This window comes from Adiantum capillus-veneris, chromosome 17 (genome assembly GCF_014529385.1).
Source record: "Adiantum capillus-veneris isolate H3 chromosome 17, ASM1452938v2, whole genome shotgun sequence".
NCBI classification, from domain to species: domain Eukaryota; kingdom Viridiplantae; phylum Streptophyta; class Polypodiopsida; order Polypodiales; family Pteridaceae; genus Adiantum; species Adiantum capillus-veneris.
In genome coordinates, this window is record NC_140947.1 from 45182435 (window position 1) to 45201587 (window position 19153).

General features: G+C 43.3%; 1 protein-coding gene across 10 annotated transcripts in view; it reads right to left on the reverse strand.

Moving 5' to 3' along the window:
* Positions 1-8970: 8970 nt before the first annotated feature.
* The window catches only part of LOC147437150 (uncharacterized), a 137036-nt gene continuing 126853 nt past the window's right edge, over positions 8971-19153 (reverse strand). For 4 of the 10 annotated variants that reach the window (XM_086486767.1, XM_086486760.1, XM_086486768.1 and 1 more), the window contains 7 exons: positions 12128-12168; positions 11948-12053; positions 11770-11852; positions 10534-10607; positions 10304-10449; positions 9809-9875; positions 8971-9338 (listed from right to left, as the gene is read on the reverse strand). In XM_086486767.1, the coding sequence (XP_086342893.1) occupies positions 10337-10449; positions 10534-10607; positions 11770-11852; positions 11948-12053; positions 12128-12168 (417 nt within the window). In that variant the 3' untranslated portion in view covers positions 8971-9338; positions 9809-9875; positions 10304-10336. Of the gene's footprint in view, positions 9414-9808; positions 9876-9949; positions 10450-10533; positions 10608-11519; positions 11602-11769; positions 11853-11947; positions 12054-12127; positions 12169-19153 lie in introns of those variants that run through there. The other 6 variants (XM_086486764.1, XM_086486766.1, XM_086486762.1 and 3 more) reach the window with 6 other exon arrangements.

Here is a 19153-nt window from a genome sequence, read left to right on the forward strand (position 1 = left end):
AGGATGGTTGGGAGGTTATTCGCATGTCTGTCTCCCCGGCGGTCTTACATTGGTATCAGAGCAAGGTGGAGAGGAAGGGGGAAGGTGGAGCCATGGAGGAGGAGCAGGCATGGAGCTCTCTCTCTCAGGCGTGGATCTCTTTCTTTCTCCCTCTCCCTCGGAATCTCTTTCTAGCTCTCTCGAGATGGGAGGTCGTGCATGAAGAAACATGGCGTGCAAAGCATGAAGGATTTTGCATGAAGGCCATGGTAGGGGAGGAAGCAAGCCGAAGCCTCGCGTGTGCAGGATCCCCAAGTCGGGAAAGGGAAGTTTTTTGACCTACTCGGAATCGCCTGCTATTCGGCTTGACGGGAGCACGCCGGGCTGGGGAGCAAAGCTCGTTTCTGTGGCGAGCCCCGCCAGGGATTGTGGCGCACTCTAGCTTCTGACTCAGCATCTGCGCAGGCGGCAACTGCTGCCATCGCCAAAACCAATTTTTTTTTCCTTTCTTTTTACATTGGTGGGCACCCTAGGGTGCCCACGGGCCACCCTAGGGGCCCCGTCACGCCAACCAGGGCCAGCTCCTTGTCGAAATCTACCAGGGCTGCAACTAAGACAAGGCCTCGGCAAGGCTGTATGGGCCAAATTTCAAACAGAATTTTCTGCATATATGTGCAGAAAATTGTATGTGACCTTGGCATTCAAACCTCGACGTTTTTCTCAGGAAAGCACACACAGTTTATACGACGGGCATTCTTTACAGTCGAGGCCACAAACTCCCAGGGCTTGTCGCCATGGCAATCGAAAGGGCTACCTGTCAACACAAAAACGAGGTCCGGTGATTATGGTTGCATGCAACCCACCAAGCAAACAAGTGCGACGACGACTGCTGTAGCTCTTGGATGACGAGACTACTATTCATCTCTAACCTTCAAAGGCAAGGTATGCATAGATTTGGTTTTTGTTTGCCAAAGTTTTTTCAGACATGCTATGCAATTCTCGCATACACTCAACGAGTAAGTGCTTTGGCCTTGCATCCACAAGCAAGGCTGGTAGCAACTATTTTTACACACATGCCAAGCACAAGGTGCTTCTGTGGTTAGAACAAGCATGACAAGCCTCGTATACTTTTCCTACAACATATATGAATGCAATTTAGACACTCCCAGCACAAGCATGGCTTGTGACAGTTGTTTAAGCATTACCATTTGTTGGCATTGAATCAATGTTTACCATGCCAACATGGCTCAAGCATGGCTTGAGTACCTGCAACCTTGATCTGCTACACGGATCATCGTAGTAGTTTATTTTTGATGCCCATGGAATCTCAAGGCGATCGGCACACCCTATGGCTCCGCTTCATGAAGGGTGCACAGAGTTCGGCATGGCCGACTCTTTGCTGGACGGACAACACTCTTTTTTCGATGACTAGGGCAACCGACAACGGCTCACATGATCGGCATGGCCAACTCACTGTCATCGTTTCTTGAAATCGACGGTAAGATTCGTCGACAAGAGTACTTTATGAGATCTACAAGTAGACAAGGTCTATTGTTTGTGCATGATCGACACAGTTGACTCTATTCGCTATGACATCTGTCGTCAATAGCATTTATTGGCAATGAGGCCAAACATAGTTATCTGAAGCATGGCCTTCTCCTGAGTACCTTGATAGAGCACCCTCGTCAAAGGTTACATTTTTTTTCAACGGCAAGGCCAAGGGCCAATTTTTCAGTATCTCAAGGCGATAGACATGGCCTGTTACTGGACTTGTTGAAGGCATCAAGTTGCTCGGCATGGCCGACTCCTTGTCACTGTTTCTACAAGCCGACATAGGATGTCATAACCACATCCGTTGGCTGTCAACACACACATATTTATGTGAAGCAAGGCTTCAATTTAAGAATCTTGCATGTTTGGGGTATACTTTGAGCACACGCCATAGGAAAATTTCTACATATGACGGCAGGATATTTCAGGGCATGTATATGATATATATGCCAACTCTCTCTTGCATAACAGAGATGGTTATGAGCTACATTTGAGCGATTTTTCTTCCACGAAATCTCGGGACAAGTAGTTACAACAACAACAAAAACCAGGTTAGCCAAGTTTAAGTTTTTCTTGTTTTTTCCATGTTTACACTTTACTTGGCAATTATTGGCATTGTGCAAAGCAAAGTACTTTGACAATTTTCTGAAGCAAGGCTTCTCCCTTGTGCCGAGATACTGCCCATTGATCTGGAATCAAGGGCATTGGCATGCAAGTTTGAAAAAACTGGCAGCATGGGGAATCCCTACCAGTTTCGACTGTGCAAGGCACTTATGGTTGTGGCTCTCACATTTAGAGGCCATCCCTTTTGCCAAGGGCTTACAATTCGGTGCACGACATACTAGCTTGGTGGATTCACTTCTACCGCCTCATGAACGCTTCCGCTATAACACCAGATACTTTGTCAAGGACAAGATAAGTTCTGGATTGTTTACCATGATTTTTGGGTCGTCACAACCACATACACGGTAAGTGGGTCAGTTTGTGACTTGTTTGTGTTTTCCTGTTCCCTCTCTTGATGAGAGAGTCATAGCAAAAAATTATTGCATGCTTATACGATAAGCTGCACGTTAGGCATAAGATGCACAAGAGCATGGCAATCAACTATACAGGTCATAGTCATTTAAGAAAAGTTCCTCAGCCCAGTATGCTCCTCTTCTCTCTATTTCTATCTTCTATAGAAGAATAATGAAAAATTTTACGAATATTTTGCTACATGTTTTGCTCGTGAGTTAGCTTGAGCCAAGGTGCTCTAACTCTCAGCTAGTAAGTGGCTAAGATGCCACTCCAATTAGTCTTTATCGGTTCCTCGATTGAATACTAATTTGTTTTTGGCATAAGGACTATGAGCCACACAGGCTAAGAGCCATTGTCAGACCTAGGGTAAGATCCCAATGCTTACATTTCTTGGGTGATTGTTCTTCAGCTTGAACAGATCTACCCAGTGAAGTCTCCATTGATGTTAATGGCCAAGCAAGAGTCTCGCCATTCCAGATCTTTTGGGTGTTCTATAAGCACAACATGTTTTTGGTGTGACACTCGAAGTGAGTTTCTCACATCAACTGATCTATACCACGGAGTATAGATGCAGCAAGCAATTGAGACATCATGGCTGTCCATAAGAGCTAGAGATCTCACTTGTGTGGATCTCTTGCTCTCTCTATCGCACTACGAGTGTCTAGGGAAGCATAGTTTTTGGGTAAGAACCAGCGGGTGATTGCTAAATAACTCTATCGGGCATTGAGGATCATACTTTGATCTATTTCCATTATCCTTTCAAGGAAAGAATTTGGCAATCTACCACGCGGTAGTGGACAAATTCAACACAGGGTCTTACTAAGGGGTTTGACTACGTAGATTCTATACGGTTGACTATGTTGATAACCGTTATCTGCTAGTTGAGCAGTTTCTACACAGGGTCTTACCAAGGGGTTTGACTACATAGATTTTAACCAAAGGGTTTGGATTGCGAAGGCAACACCCAGGGGTTCCAATGCAATATTGTTTGGTCTTTTCAACTCATACAAATACGCTTGAATGTTTCAGAGCCATGCCAAGGGCATGTCGAACCAAAGTATTTTGGGCCATAGTCTCCAATATACATTATGATGTTACGAATCCACGTGTAGGGTTCAATTTGGCACATGTTGTCACATGGGATACAACATGGTCTAGAAACTCAAGGAGTTCGGTTTAGCCAGTGTGGAGCAATGAATGAGGATCCCTCTCACTCTTATCGCAGAGCGTTTGTAGTTACCTCCACACACAAGTACCAGCTCGTACTTGATGGATGTGTCTTTTCTTGATATCCTTGTTTGAGACATATTCCACATGTGGAGAATATGAGTCTCTGGGACTGACACTGGCGCCAACTATCTCCCAATGTGTCGCGACGAAGTCCCTAGGTGTTGGTCGCATCCGTTGGTTTGACCATTTTGAGCACCCAGTATCAGGAGCAATTTCAGTGGCCAGAAATTGTCGGGTACTAAGTAAAAACTTGTTACGATTACAAGTGCTGTGAAACCACCTTAACGGAGGGTTGTTTCTACATATAGCTAAGTATGCTATGTACATGAGAATGTCTCATGGTTGGTACCTAGGTGTGACTCGGTTGTCACATTCTGTTATGATCCAACTTTTGTTGCAAAGTATGCTATGTTCATGAGAATGTCTCATGGTTGGTACCTAGGTGTGACCGGGTTGTCACATTCTGTTATAATCCAAAGTCTTGTCATGGAATTGCGGTTCGGATATGTTTGTGTTAAATGCATGCACACTAGGTGTTATGGGCCCTAGTGTTTAACACAAATTTATTCGGAGCGGCATGCAAATTCATGGACTTTATTCTTTCTACACCCTTTTGCACTGCTAGTGCAATCTCTCTTGCAGATTTAGTATGAATTTACACCCTGCCATACAAGGTGATGGCTGAGTATGGGTGTTTGTGATTGGCTGCTTGAAACTCCAATCTGCTTTCAACCTAGTTGGTTGTCCATATCGAGTATATGGCTGGATACTCAATGATTGAGTCATAGTTTGTCGTCAGTCGTGGACGAGTATCTGAAAATGATTTGGGGAAGCACCTCATTCTTACTACTGCTATTCATCCCGTGTTGGATGGACAGCTTACAAGCATTCTATTTAGTACTAAAGGATATGCAAAGTGCATACGTTAGTAAACCACGCTAAAGGATATGCTAAGTGTATATGTTAGCAAGAAGTGAAACAACTGGATCGGTTACCTTTCTGGTTTGGAGTTTGCTTCATATGATGAAAGGCATGTTACGGCTAGTTTTAGTCTCTGCTTGTTATTCTCAAGTTATCAACCTTAATCATCAGTTTTGATGAGGTTGGCTACTGGCAAGAAGCTAGAGCAAGTCAAGGACTTGGTTGCTGCTGATGAGTATGTCAGCATAGTACTTTCATGGAAAGATGAGCCGAGGTTATATTGCACATTCCAGTACCTTTAGAAAGTCTGAAACCTGGGTATGCATTTAGACACCTCTTGGTTGTGATAACTCGTTTAGGATTCTCAAGTGAGTTCTAAATGGAGTCTTCACGCTCTTTTGATTATGGGTCGGTTAACCAAGACGGTTGCACAGGGACAACAATGTGGAAAATCAAGATGTTACTCTTGATTTCATTGAGCCTCCCAATGAACCGGGTTCCGATTCAACAAACCGTTGGATCCATGAGGGATGCCACGGTGGAAAGCATTAGTGTTCTTATGAAGATACCACCACTTGTGTTTTCGAGGACGAAAATGCTTCTCCAATGGGGGAGTAATGTCATGCCAAGGGTAGGACTAGACGGGCACGGCCCGGGCAATGTGCCGGACACACATGCAGTAAAGGGATCTATATATAGAAGAGGCCAGGGGCCTATATATAGGATGTTGGGAGGTTATTTGCATGTCTGTCTCCCCCGCGGTCTTACATTAAACCTATCTTGGTGCTAATTTTAATTGTTTGACTCTGGTTTTAATACTAGTTTCAATGATTAGTGATTTAAAATGATTAGAAATCATGTTTGAGAAATGATGAGTATTGAATATTTGAAAAGTGTTGTTTTTACTCATGGCCCTAATCCTCGTGGTTATTTGCGGGGAGAGTAGTGAATGTTTGAAAAGTGTTTTTTTACTCATGGCCCTTATCCTTGGGGTTATTTATAGGGGAAGTATTTTTTTTGTTATTCATGGCTCGGACCCTCGTAGTTATTTATGAGGGGAGTATTAAGAAGCCTGACCAATGGTTGCTTTTAGCACCTCCAAACGACGCAAAATGCGACGTGGAGGGCGTTTGGTTGTAAAAGGCCTCTATATCTTATGGCTTGGACCTTTTTAGGTTATTTATGGGAGGAGTGATGAGGAAGTCGTTGAACAGCTCATGGCTTGGACCTGGATGATTATTTTTGGGGGGGAGTGTTCATCGGTGGCTTTATGTTTCTCTGTCTTGTAACATGCATATGTGAGCATTTGTGTTGTATTGTGATGTGATAACCACTGAATATTCTTTATTGGATGAGATTTTTCTGACAAGCCAACAACCCAGGATACACGGTGGATTCACTAGTGTGTTCCGTATGGTACAATGTGAGTGTACAATAGAGGGGATTTTGGTAATTGTACATAAGTGTATAAAATAAGGGTATCCCCCAAAACTTGCATACACATATCGTACATTTGGGAGAGTTTGGGGGGGGGGGGGACGGGGGGATGTATAAATTAATAAGTTGTTGCTTAACAGAGTAGTTTAGGCTTTACAAAATGATAAATTTGTGACACTTTATATATGGGATGTAGTTGCTTAAAGTTTATTGATTAGAGAAGATTCTAAGTATGGACATGGACAAGGCAAAGGCCAGGGCCAAAAAGCTTGGAGCTACATTTAGCAAACATGAAGTTAAAGCCTCTCTCCATATACACTTATCTATGCTGTATACTCCTTTTTGGTAGTCTTGCCTTGAGCCACTGGTTGTGGTTCATTCTTGATCGAGGTGCCCCTTTTTATTGAGGTATTGGTTCTTGAATCCTCTTGTTTAATGATGCAAAAGATCCATTAAAAAAACTATAAAATAAGTATGTCTTTTGCAAGAAGCATTTAGAGATGTTTCTAGTTGCAGGAGTATGTGTCTTTGAGCACGATGATAAGCTCTATATAAGTACATTCGGTTCGACAAATTGACTATATAAGCACTTTGGGTTGCTATCCAAATTAGAAGCCATGGTATTCGTTCTTAAGTTTTGTGTGTGTGTGTGTGTGTGTGTGTGTGAGAGAGAGAGAGAGAGAGAGAGAGAGATGTTGCACGTATGTGCTAAATATTGTCGACATCTCATGCAAAATCTAACTTTGACATGTATGTTTCACCAATATAGTGGAATTGAACTATAAAATTGTCATTTAAACATCTCATGTAATATCTAACTTTGACATGTATGGTTCACCTATGGTTATTCTTAAGGTGTAACTTGAGATTTGAAGTGGTTATATGTCATGGCCATTTATTTCTTTACTTAATTTAAATTAAAGCACTTTTAATTTTGTAAAGTATTCTAGTTGAAAGAATTAAGTATACTCTTTGATTACCAAGCCTTAAATCCCATGTGAGAATCCTACAAAGTAGGTGGCACATGTAAATTTGAAACTTTGCTCTTTGTACAAAGGAAACTAAAAAAAAAAACAATTTCATGAAGTTATTGAAAATTCTGTTATAAAATTTTGTGTACATATAATGAAGGGGGGTTCATGTTAATACTATGGAATCCTATGGAATCCGTATATAGGGGATTATCTAAGCACTTAAATCTTCGTAGATATGGGTTGGGCTACCATGCAAGGGGCCGTATATAAGGGGGTTACCTAGTGGGATACACGTAGGTGGCATCCCCTCCTTAGTATTAGTGAATCCCCCGTGCTAGGATATCAAGAGCTCTTATGCAAGTCCAAGTACCATCAATTTGTTTGACTCGTTAAATATTATGGCATTGATGCTCAGCATTTATATCTCGAAAAATTGTTTTGAAGAGCAACCTTTATCCTACAACTAACATTGACGTGCTCGTATTTGCCATTTTTTGTAGACTTAGTTGTTGATGAATAGAGATCACAACATTTGCTCGGCATACAGAGTTTTGCTAGGAGTCATTAAAAAACGAGTTTGACTAATAATTGCGAATTCTTGTGCAATGTGCCTCGCATGGGCCAATTCCTCTTTTTTCAACCGTAAACCATCTGCTGTAATCCTACACAACACGTATGCGATGTGCAAAGCAGCTAAACCAGGTAAAATCCATGTCCTCTTGACAATGAGCCAACAAAGGACAAAAGGGTGTTTTTACTAGATGCCGAAAACGTCGTGACTAAGATAACCATTGTTAATGGGTAGTAGCCTACATTCTGCTAGAGAGAGGTCATCAATAGGTATGTCAAAACGAAGTTCCAACCATAACAAAGAATGATCTGAAAGCCCAAGGGATCAACCCGGCCACATTTTAGTAGTGAAGGTTTCCCATTGCTGAGCATTAAGAAAATCTATCGGTCTAGTCTGGCCCAATAATGACACAGCATTTTGGCGAAAAGCGAACCCAGGCTATCCATATGATAAAGACAACCATAAATCTTGTACATTATGAGAAGTGAACCAAGCTTGCCAACCAACTGTCTCTAAAGCTTTGATATGAGATCTATGTGAGGCGTTATCCACAAAGCAAGGACAATGGTTCATATGAAGACAACCATAAAATCTTGTACATTATGAGAAGTGAACCAAGCTTGCCAATCAGCCGTCTCTACAGAATTCATGTAAGATCTATGCGAGGCGTTATCCCCACAAATCAAAACATTTGACAACCAAGGATAAGAAAGCAAATCAGCCACAAGCATGCTCGTTGTGTAGATAACTGCAAACAAAAATCTCTAAAATAATGGATCACCTACCAACAGCCATCTGTGTCATTGCATGCCAAACAAGGTTTCAATTCATGTCAGACAAGTATGGCTACACCGGAAAAACTTCAAGGATCCTGTATAATAAATATAATATCTTGCAAAAAAGCCATGCTGCCCTACTAGTGAGTGTTGATTGTGCTCTTGTAAGCACATGATATCTGGGGAATGGTACAAACATACAGCCAAAAAAGCCTCCATTTATGTACATGAGAGGGGCCTTGTATATCAAAAGTAAAGACACTTCAAAGAAAAACCACAAGTACGTACACATAATGAGAAGATAAGCAGCCATATCCTCCGTGTCTTCACCCTCATAAGAAGGACCCGAGTCACTCATGACTAGGGAATCAAAGTCCGGATCACTCATGACTTCCTCTTTTAAGGACTTCTGTCCAAAGATTCGTGGTAGAGGTCAAAGGTAGCGAAGTCAAAGTCTGACCAGGAGTGGGAGAGATGGCACTCCAATTGCATGAGAATCGGCCGTTGCTTTAAAGTGAACACCTTTTTAGGTTGCTGCCATGTATCAAAGGACTGATCCTTCATTTTCCCTTTCCTAGTGTCCTTATTCTTATTATTAATCACACGAGGATTCTGAACAAGGAACGGCGACCTTGCTGAAGTTCCTAGCGGCTTTCCCTAAACAGTTTTATCGATGCGTTTCATTACATGAACTGAAGAGCTAGAATCAATAGTTGTTACAACAGTAACTGGCGGTGCACAGTGGGACATTCACTGCCAAGTGCCCAAATGCACAACATGTGAAAGAAGCACCAGAAAATATACCCCATTTGAGTTCAAAGTACTTTGCTCCCAGATGCGAATCTTCCACTTCCACAGCAATGGAAGAGGGGGTGACAATATCTGTATCCCACAAAATGCAAAATCTGTTTCAATTGCCTGTTGGTCGAGGAGGACAAATAACCTTCCCTAGAGAATCTGCAAGACCAGGCAACTCTTCTCGCAAGTTAAAGAAATGCACAGCCTCAATCCAAACTGGACACATGCAGAAGAAGTGGACATGATCTCTCACCCACACAGACACCGAGGGTGGAAAAAAAAGCAGCATCACAAAGGAAAGCGATGACATTAAAAAGCTAAAAGCTGGAAATGAAAATTGTTTAAACCTAAACTAAAAAACTTATAAATATTACGAAGGCTATGTATACGAGGCTGAAGGAAAGGGACGAGGACAGACGTTGGCACTGCCTTTCAACTTGATTGGGTGGAGAGAGAGACTGGGGGGGGGGGGGGGGGGGGGGGGGGGGGGTTTGTTGAGAGGAGGAGAAGAAGAAGAGAGACTAGGCTTACAAAAAGAGAAAAATAAAACATACCTTTGAAAGTTTGAAGGGTGCTCCATTGTACACGGGCTGAAACTCCCTAGGCATACACCCTCCCTTTCTGCAGAAAGGCAGTGCCGACAAAGAAGCTTGTGTGCAACAGATGCAAGTCGCCCACACACACGCACACACACAAGGAAAAGGAGAGCTTGGACCCTTTTGTATTACATAATCAAGTTACAAAGCCCGAAGGCACATCACATAAGCTCGTAGACATCATGGAATTGGCAGTCTTCTCCAATAGAAATTTATATAGAATTGTCAAGGAGAAATTTATTTCAAGGAGAAGACTGATATGCAGTCTTCTCCAAGAGAAATTTATATAGAATTGTCAAGGAGAAATTTATTTCAATGCAAACTTGTAAGACCAAAGATACTAGCAATATGTGGAGGCTAAAAGCTTCTGTTAACAATGAATATCCTCATTATGCACTTGAGGATGTGTGTTAGACCCTTGATATACATTTTATTCACATTTTGAAGACTTACCCCTTTTGCAACTGCCCATTGCCCAGCTTCCAATCACCACCTAACCTGAACAGATTTATAAAGAGAAACATAATCTCTGGCTGACCGCTCCCAGCTGTTGTCTAAGCTCATGACTCTCGAGATCAAAGATGTCCATCCGTTTGGATCTGCACATAACCACACACATGAGGTGCTGACAGAAAAAACAGCCTTATCCGTCTGCTTTCTATACCATATGAAAAGGCACTTACTTTCCAGATAATATTTGAAGGCACGTTCCAATGCACCATTCAAGGAGCCTTCATCTATTCCTTCAAATAGAAACCTTCAATCACAATGAGAAAAATTACCATCGCCGACATGCCTGGCAAACCTGTATCACACTTCTGTGGATCGACAAGAATGTACACATGTTTACTTTCCTTAGGCATTTGGTTCATGTACTTGATTAAAATTGTCTCAAGGATGAAAAGTGCAGGTGAGACTAAGCATACTGTTAATACATGCGAAACAAAAGCCAAGCATCCATAGAAAAATCTAGTTGGCTTCCTGAGAAAAATAAAATCTCCTCTGCACTCAAGAGCACCACCTTGAAATAAGACAGCTGGATCTAAAGCGGCCATAAGGTATACATTCAAGCAAATCGTTATGATTAATCACTAGTGGGCCCATAACAATTTAATCTTTTGGAAATTCAGACCATGGCAGAAAATGAGCTTAAAGAAAGCATGCATTCTTTTTCATAGGACTTCAAGAGCATTGTAAGATTGCTGCAGAAAAACCTTGCACCAGCATGGCAACCTAGTCAAATTTAAACAGAATTGTTTTGAGACTTTTGCTGGAAGGCCTGACAATGAGTAAATGCTTTCATTTCATGTCCCTTCCATTTCTAAAGATCAAGTGAGCATAATTATGAAACCCAGAGAAAGGGAGCGTTCATGGAGTCCTAGCTTGTGCTAAAGAGGACTGATTTAGGCTCATAATCTGAAAATTACCGCCAAAAAAGGATGCATCATGCTTTTCATTGGCAGATATATCATTATAATCTAGAAGATTTTATCTCGTAGGAAATTTTTGATAGACATACTCCAGTAATTGCATAAATTGAAAAGAGAAGTCCATCGAAAGAAGCACTCGTCCTGCCCTAAAAACTCTGGACCAGGTAAACTGAAAAAAGGGTACGCTGCACAACTTGTGTGAAAATAATTCTGGTAGAGATACTTTGTAAAATGCATACCAAAAGTTTGGAGGTAAAATTGCTAATAATGTGACCTAGGCCTTTGTCTTTGTAAATGCAGAACCAGTCTCTCTAATCAATGCTGTCATTAAAACTCAGAATGAGTACAATCAGCAACCTATGGAAACCAGAGTGCCAAATATCTTAGCGCACAATATGTGACACCATCATCTAAGCAGCAAAAAAGAGAACTTCTTGTGTCATTTGTCCAAGTAAATGAATGTGTATGCTTGTTTTCCATGGAAAGTACCCATTAGCCTTGTGAGTGTTAGATGGATCATCCATATCGTACACAGTATCAGCCAACCCTCCGGTCTTTCTTACTACTGGAATCTGCAGTGACATTTAGGACATGTGTCATGACAAAATATCTGAAACTGGAAAACGACTAGATTTAGATCAGGTTTATTGAGGCATCATTATCATACCGCGCCATAACGCATGCCAATCATTTGAGTGAGCCCGCATGGCTCAAACATGGATGGTACCAACACAAAATCTGCTGCTGCATAAAGCATGTGGGCCAACTCTTCACTGCCCAAAAAGCGTCAAAATTAGGGCCGGATTAGGCTTCTCTTATTCAATATAAGTTCACAACATAACCTAACCTGTATGTTAGCAGAAGCCGAACACTGTTACCCCGTTTATGCTGCCAGAGAAATGTTTAATGCAGGGATGTCAGATGGTGAAGGAGTGATGCAAAAACGAAAAAATTGACAGACGAAGGGGGAGGGGAGAGAGGTGCATACACTCTTTTGATTTTTGGACAATACTTCATTGTATTATTGGTGGGACATCTCAAAACAGGGAAATCAACTAGGGTTTCGTCGTGGTTCCCCTTCCTCAAGTCGAGGGTGGTTTTCCCTTGCTCACTGGTCAACCATGGCTACGGCACACTACAACGCTACATGATTGGGGCAATGATGCCATGTGGATACACACTCCTGGCTCCCCAATGACACCCATTCGACTTGAAGGAGGCATGGATCCTATAGCGCATCATAATTCTTTCTCAGTGGAGTCCAACCCTGAACTGGCACAGTGTACACCACGTGACGGGCTAGAGGACCTGCTTGAGTGGTAAGAAACTACAAAGTCTATGCCTTGTTATGTGGTTTCTATTCAATCCTTGCCCAAGGATACCCCATCCACCATTGTCCCTACAGTAGCCGGGCAGAGTGTGCTGCCTAGCCTCGAAACAAGTGTTGCGATTATGAATGCTCCTATTGTCAAGGCCTATGGGCTTGGTGAGCCAATCAAAGACCACAAATGAGGTAAGAAATCTCCTTTACAAGAATTTACCCAGCTGTCAACCTCCTCGGTGTCTGACTCCCTGAACAGGTTACAAGAATTTACCCAGATGTCACCCTCCTCCATGTCTGACTCCCCGACCAAGGCAAAGCTCTCTTCTGTGTCTGATGAGCTCCCCTTTGACGAGCTTCCACAAGGATGGTTACAAGAAGAATATGCTGATTTCAATATTGATTAGACGTCCACGCATGATGTCTCCAAGCTCCAAGAGGCAACAAACTCTTCATCCTCTAACGCATCCTCACCAGCAACTCATCCTGAGCGTGTAACCTTAGGGACCCTGATAACCCTCGGCCAATTTTTTTAGCCGCTTGGCTGTGGGATCACCCGGCACTGCTCGACCGGGTAGTTTCTTTTATGCACTCGAGGTAGTTTGGAACCCCATGGTTAGCACACAGCGAGGCCACTTGTTTGGTAGCAGACCTCATGTTCCTTGGGGTCCCATGGCCAAGGGTCTAGCCCGTACTTTTGGACACTCACTACAATTTTTAGGCCTTCTCAAGGAGATTCGGAACATCCAGCTACGAGACATGAGGGGGGTGCAAAGCATGTGTCAAGATATTATAGAGGCTATACCTGGTGAGTGGCATACCCATCTTGAGACAGCAGCTCCCAGTTGGATGGGGGCTTTAACATGATTGGAGGTCCTCATTGCAATTAGGGCTTGCTTGGAGTCAGGACCCTGCACATTTTTCAAGGCTCAGGGAGAGGGTCGTCTTCACAGAGTCTTAGTAGAGGCACCACAGGTTACACAATGCTATTTTCAAATAATCCGAGGCGTGGGCATCCGTGGGAGAACTTGTGTCAAAGATCTCCACCCAACAGATCTTGAGTCAGGACACTGGCGGGGCTTTGGGAGAGTCGCCCTTTGTTACGAGCGCAGTGGGACACGGGAGAGTGGTTTTGGTGAGATCCTTTCTCTTTAGCCGATCACCCACAGACCCCTTTCTTCTAGTACACAGTTCGTTTGGGGCGCCACATACTAGCAGCATGGAGCTTACTATGCTGACGTGGCAGCCTGTACGAATTTCTGTGATTTACGCTAGCTGATTTTCAGCGCCAGCTTTTGGGCCAATTGCTTTTGAGTTTCAAGCTTTTCATATAAACTGCTTTTGAGGCCAAGGGCCTTTAAATAAGTGCAGAGGGCTCATTCTCTAGCACACTTCAGTGAGAAGGTGCAAAGCGCGAGTACCAGCATTATACTAAGTTCAAGTAATATAAAGAAATACCAAAAGGGGCACCAAGGTTTGAGGCCAATAATTTCTAGGGTAGAATTCTGCCACTCCGTGTCGCATGTGCTCTCTTTTTTAGTTTCGGTTGTTATTGAAGTGCTAAAAGTCTGTTCAATCTGTTCTTTTCTATTGGCACATGGTGCCCGTCTTGTGAAAGTGGTATCAAAGCATCAAGTGCGTGCTTTTCTGACAACATACCGGTCCTACAAAAGAGCAGACAGAGCAAACCGGCGCTTCCAAAGGCTGCTAGAATTTTATTTGAAAAATCTTCATGCTCCGATCCTAGACTTACCCACCCTTACTTCATCGCGCATCGGGTGCGCTCCCGTCTTCAGTGCTCTGTCTTACAGAGCATAGCCATAAAGAACCCAAGACATGGCGTTCATGGATTCAGCAGAATATTTGCAATTTCTTCTTGACGAGCTTCACGACATTCTTTCGCGGCATCTGTAACAGACTTGGACACTCCAAGTCAAGAATCAATCGCGACAGCACCAAATAACCACTTCAAACAATTCACAGATCACAATAGATTTGCACTGGCCCGGCGGAGTTCCGTGCCTAGAGATATTGGCCCCAAAGACTGGTGCCCCTTTCGGTATTTCTTTTTGTATTAATCAGTCATCAAAGTACAAGAGAGCGGTTAGGGTTTCACTCTCAGACTCTGCGTCCAGATGCTCTGAGAAGTGAGGCCCTCACATCTAATTTAAAGGTTACAAGGGATGCCCAAAAGCAGAGCCCCAAAATCTTGAAAACAAAAGCCTGAAAGCAAAAGCTCTTTTCCCTCTCTCACAGAGAGCTTCTGAAAGCAAAAGAAAATTCTCTCTCTCTTTCTCATTGCGTAGAGAAAAAGCGAAATTTGCGTCACTCATCTTTTTTTCTTTTTTTTTTTCAGCCTCCGCGATTTCCGGAAATTATGGTTTTTGTCAAAAATTAGGGTTTGCAGGAATTTTAGGGTTTCTGGCAGAAATTAGGGTTTTTGCTGTCCGTAGCCACGTCATCACTTTGTGACATACCCCCCTCTTGAAAGCATTGTAATTGACCGCGATTACGCCTGCAAAACCGACAAAAGCCATAAACCGTCTTAGCAGACACTGATTGTTAGTACCTACGTACTAGGAACACACATCTAGCACATGTACCAAATCGACAGTCACATCACACGACATCACAAGACATCACTAGATATCACAGGACATCACATGACATTCAACATTCATTCGGATCTTAGACCATGATTTATCGGCAATGTAGCTAGCAATCACATCTAGGTCCAATCGGGACCTCATCGATGTCCGATTGACTAACCCCTATTGCAACCATGTCTATTCGAGATCAATCAGACCAAAATGCTGCAGTCATTTCGGCTATCAGTTCCTGCACTCAAAAGAAGTCAAGAACAAATCAGTATCATTATCAGGAATTCCATTTCATAAAGTCATCCAGCAGAATACTGTTAGCTATCAGTATCCCTCAAGCTCAAAGAGACATCAGTGACTTTAGTATCAAAATCGAGGCATCTGTTGACAAAGGAGCGGAGTGACTCCCCTCTTGTACATCCCACTGCACCAGATCTCCGGCCAAGCTGAATTCTGGGTTCCGTTTGGAGTAGACTATGCTAAACCAAAACATCGAGGTAAAGTTTCACAATCCGAGGAGTATCTGCTAGGTCCTCCTCCTCCATCCACTTCGCATCAAATGCAGGAAAGTTCTTGAACTTAACCAAGAACCGCCTTCGGACTTTACCTTTCTTCGTATCGTTATGTGCCAAAATCTGTTCAGGAACAAGGATCTCCTTGTTTTCTTCCACTTCGGGTTGCTCATCAGGCTCCCCATCATCAGGCACATCACCCCTAACAGGTTTCAAGAGACTCACATGCAATGCATTGTGAATCCTCCAAGTATCTGGCAGTTTCAATCGGAAGGAGACATCATTTATCTTTTCAGTGATTTGGAAAGGTCTGTAGTATTGCATACTAAGCTTTGGAAAAAGCCTCTCCTTTTCCTTTTTCTTTCGTAGGCGTGCCTTCTCAAAACGTAAGAGCACCCAATCATCCTCCTTCAATTTCAAATCGCAACGATGGCGATCCGCTGCCTTTTTCTGTCGTTCTTGAGACTCTTGCAAAGTCTCGCGAACCTTGGCAAAAGCCGTATCCAAATCTCGCAAATATTCATCCGCTTCAAATATCTAATCTTTCGTGCTCAGGAAGGATGGAACCTTCGCAGCACTTTCAACAATCTCACATGGCGTCTTCCCCGTCGAAGAGTGTATCGTGTTATTGTAGGCAAATTCCACCAAAGGTAAGTTCTTTTCCCATTGAGTCTTCTGATCCAAGATACAAGACTTCAATAAATCTAAAATCATTGAATTGGCAATCTCAGATTGCCCGTCAGTCTGCAAGTGGAACGATGACGAGAACTGCAACCGCGTGCCAATGTTCTCCCAAATTGCCTTCCAAAACAAACTCATAAATCTGGGGTCTCTATCGGAGACAATCGTCTCGGACGTGCCATGTAATCGGAAAATCATCGTGATTATTCTGTGTTCTCGAGAGAACAAAAAAATGAAATCCATTTTAATACTTTCCCAGGGGCGGGTGGGTATGGGTAAAGGCTGTAACAATCCTTGTGCCTTATGCCTGTCAAACTTGACCTTCTGGCATACTAAGCAACTGCGCACAAATTCTTCCACATCCTTTTTGAGTCTTGGCCAAAAGAAGTATCTCTCTACCCCCTTCATGGTGGTAGCAATGCCGCGATGACCCGTAAAAGGTGGACAGTGGCATTCAGTCATAACCTTTTCCCTCAGCGGTTGTGTAACTCACAACATAGTCTTTTTCATCAAGTAGCCTTCCCGAAGGGAGTATCTAGCTACTCTCTTCCCATCCCGTATCCGTGTGAAAATATCTGCAAAATCTATATCTGTGGCATACTGATCGACCATATCCTCGAAGCTCCTATGATGTATCGCGGAAATAGCCAGAACCAACGGCTTCCGAGACAAAGCATCTGCCACCACATTCTTCTGTCCCTGCACACAATCTGGAAGTGAAACTGTGACAAGATGTTCGCCCACCGCATCTGCTTTTCCGAAAGCTTCTTTTGTGACAAGAAGTAGCACAAACTCTGATGGTCTGTAAAGACCGTAAAATCCGCTCCGAGTAGGTAATGTCGCCACTGAGTAAGAGCATGGAGCACTGCCAAAAGCTCTTTCTCATATATCTGTGCTGTTATCTCCAGCCTAGAGAACAATCGCCTCTCGTAAGCAATGACATGGCCTTCTTGCATCAAGACCGCACCCAGACTACGACCACAAGCATCACAATATACTTCAAATGACTTTTGCAAGTCCGGCAAAGTCAAAACTGGTCCCGTAGTCAATTTCTCTTTCAATGTCTGAAAGGCAGTCACCTCTGTGGATCCCCACGAGAAAGGTACTCCTTTCTGTGTCAAGATATGCAAAGGGAAAGCAACCTCTGCAAACTTTCGTATGAACCGCCTATAGTACGAACACAATCCCAAGAAGCTTCTAACTTCATGGACATTCTTAAAATCGGGCCAATCTCGGATAGTCTCTATCTTGGCCGGGTCCATTTGCACTCCTGCTGCTGAGACAACATGTCCCAAAAAGTGTAACTCTGGTAGTAAGAATTCACTTTTCTTTGCATTAATCACTAACTTGTGATCTCGTAATGCCTTAAAGACCTGAAGCAGATGATCTCTGTGTTCTGCCTCATTCTTGGAGAAAACAATGAGAAAGTGCCAACAAAGAGCTTGTACTCTCAAAAAATCTTGTCCATCTTCCGATTAAATGTCGCAGGAGCATTGGTTAAACCAAAAGGCATCACCAAAAACTCAAATAACCCAAAAGTCGTCCGAAAAGCTGTCTTATAGACGTCTTCCGGCGCGATTCGGATCTGATGATATCCACTCTTCAAGTCAATCCTGCTAAAGCACGAGGATCCCTGTAACCTGTCGAGTATATCATCAATCCTAGGAATCGGAAATCTGTTCTTGATGGTGATTTTGTTGAGAGCTCTATAATCGATGCACATTCTCCAAGATCCGTCTTTCTTCAAATCCAACAACAGTGGAGAGCAGTACGGTGAAGTACTAGGCTGGACAAGACCCTTTTCCAAGAGGTCTTTCACTTGGTTCATAATCTTTTCAATCTGTACTCGGCTCACACGGTAAGGTGGCCGGTTCGATGGCGTGCTTCCAGGTATCAGATCAATGGTTTGATTTTCAAGCCCTCTAAAAAGCAATCGGCATGAGTGTGGAGAAAAATCTTGGCGTTCTTTTGTTCAGGTCAAAACATATTCAACCTTTTTCCATCGTTCAGTTCTCTCCCAAAAGAATGAGTAAAGAAACTGAAGTTCATCAAGTACAATCTCTGAGCCCTTCATTCATCAAAGTCGCTTTCTCGGCCCGGCAGTCAACCACGACGTAGTTTTGGTGGTACCAAGGGATTCTGAGTAGAACATCACTCGCATGCCCTGAACACCCCTGTCATTGCAAACAAAGTTTGCCAATGCTCGGTGTAATGGCATTCGGGTGCCAGTCGAACTACCTCCGCCTGTGGCGTCAGTCTGTCGGACGTAATTCCAAATCGAGCCGCCAATTCCAAGTGAAAAGAAGTTGGCCTTACCTCCTTCAAAAGAGCTTCCTGATCCTTCACTTTGTCCCAAAAGCGGCAAAGTTTGTACTTTCATTCATTTAATTCGGTTCAGGTCCCACGCCATGTGGTACCAGTTCTGCTTTTTATCTGCTTTTTTTGCCACGTTCCTCAGCTGCTCTCGAACTCTCAGGCCTGTCGTCGTTCTTATCATTCTGTTCTTTCGGTGCCTGTTTAGGGCACTTCGCGGAGATATGTCCATGTTCCCCGCATCCAAAGCACTTCCCCTCTCTGATGAAGCAAGCTCTCTCCTCAGGAGTAAGCTTGGGTCGTGCATCCTTTTTCTCTGGTTTGCTCTGTTTTTCTTTCTACTTTCATTCCCAGAAGTCTGTTCGGCTCGTTGTGTCATGGCCTCATTTGTGGGGTAGGTCAGATTGCCAGAGTGAATGGCAAAGCCCCGCTTCGCATGACTCATC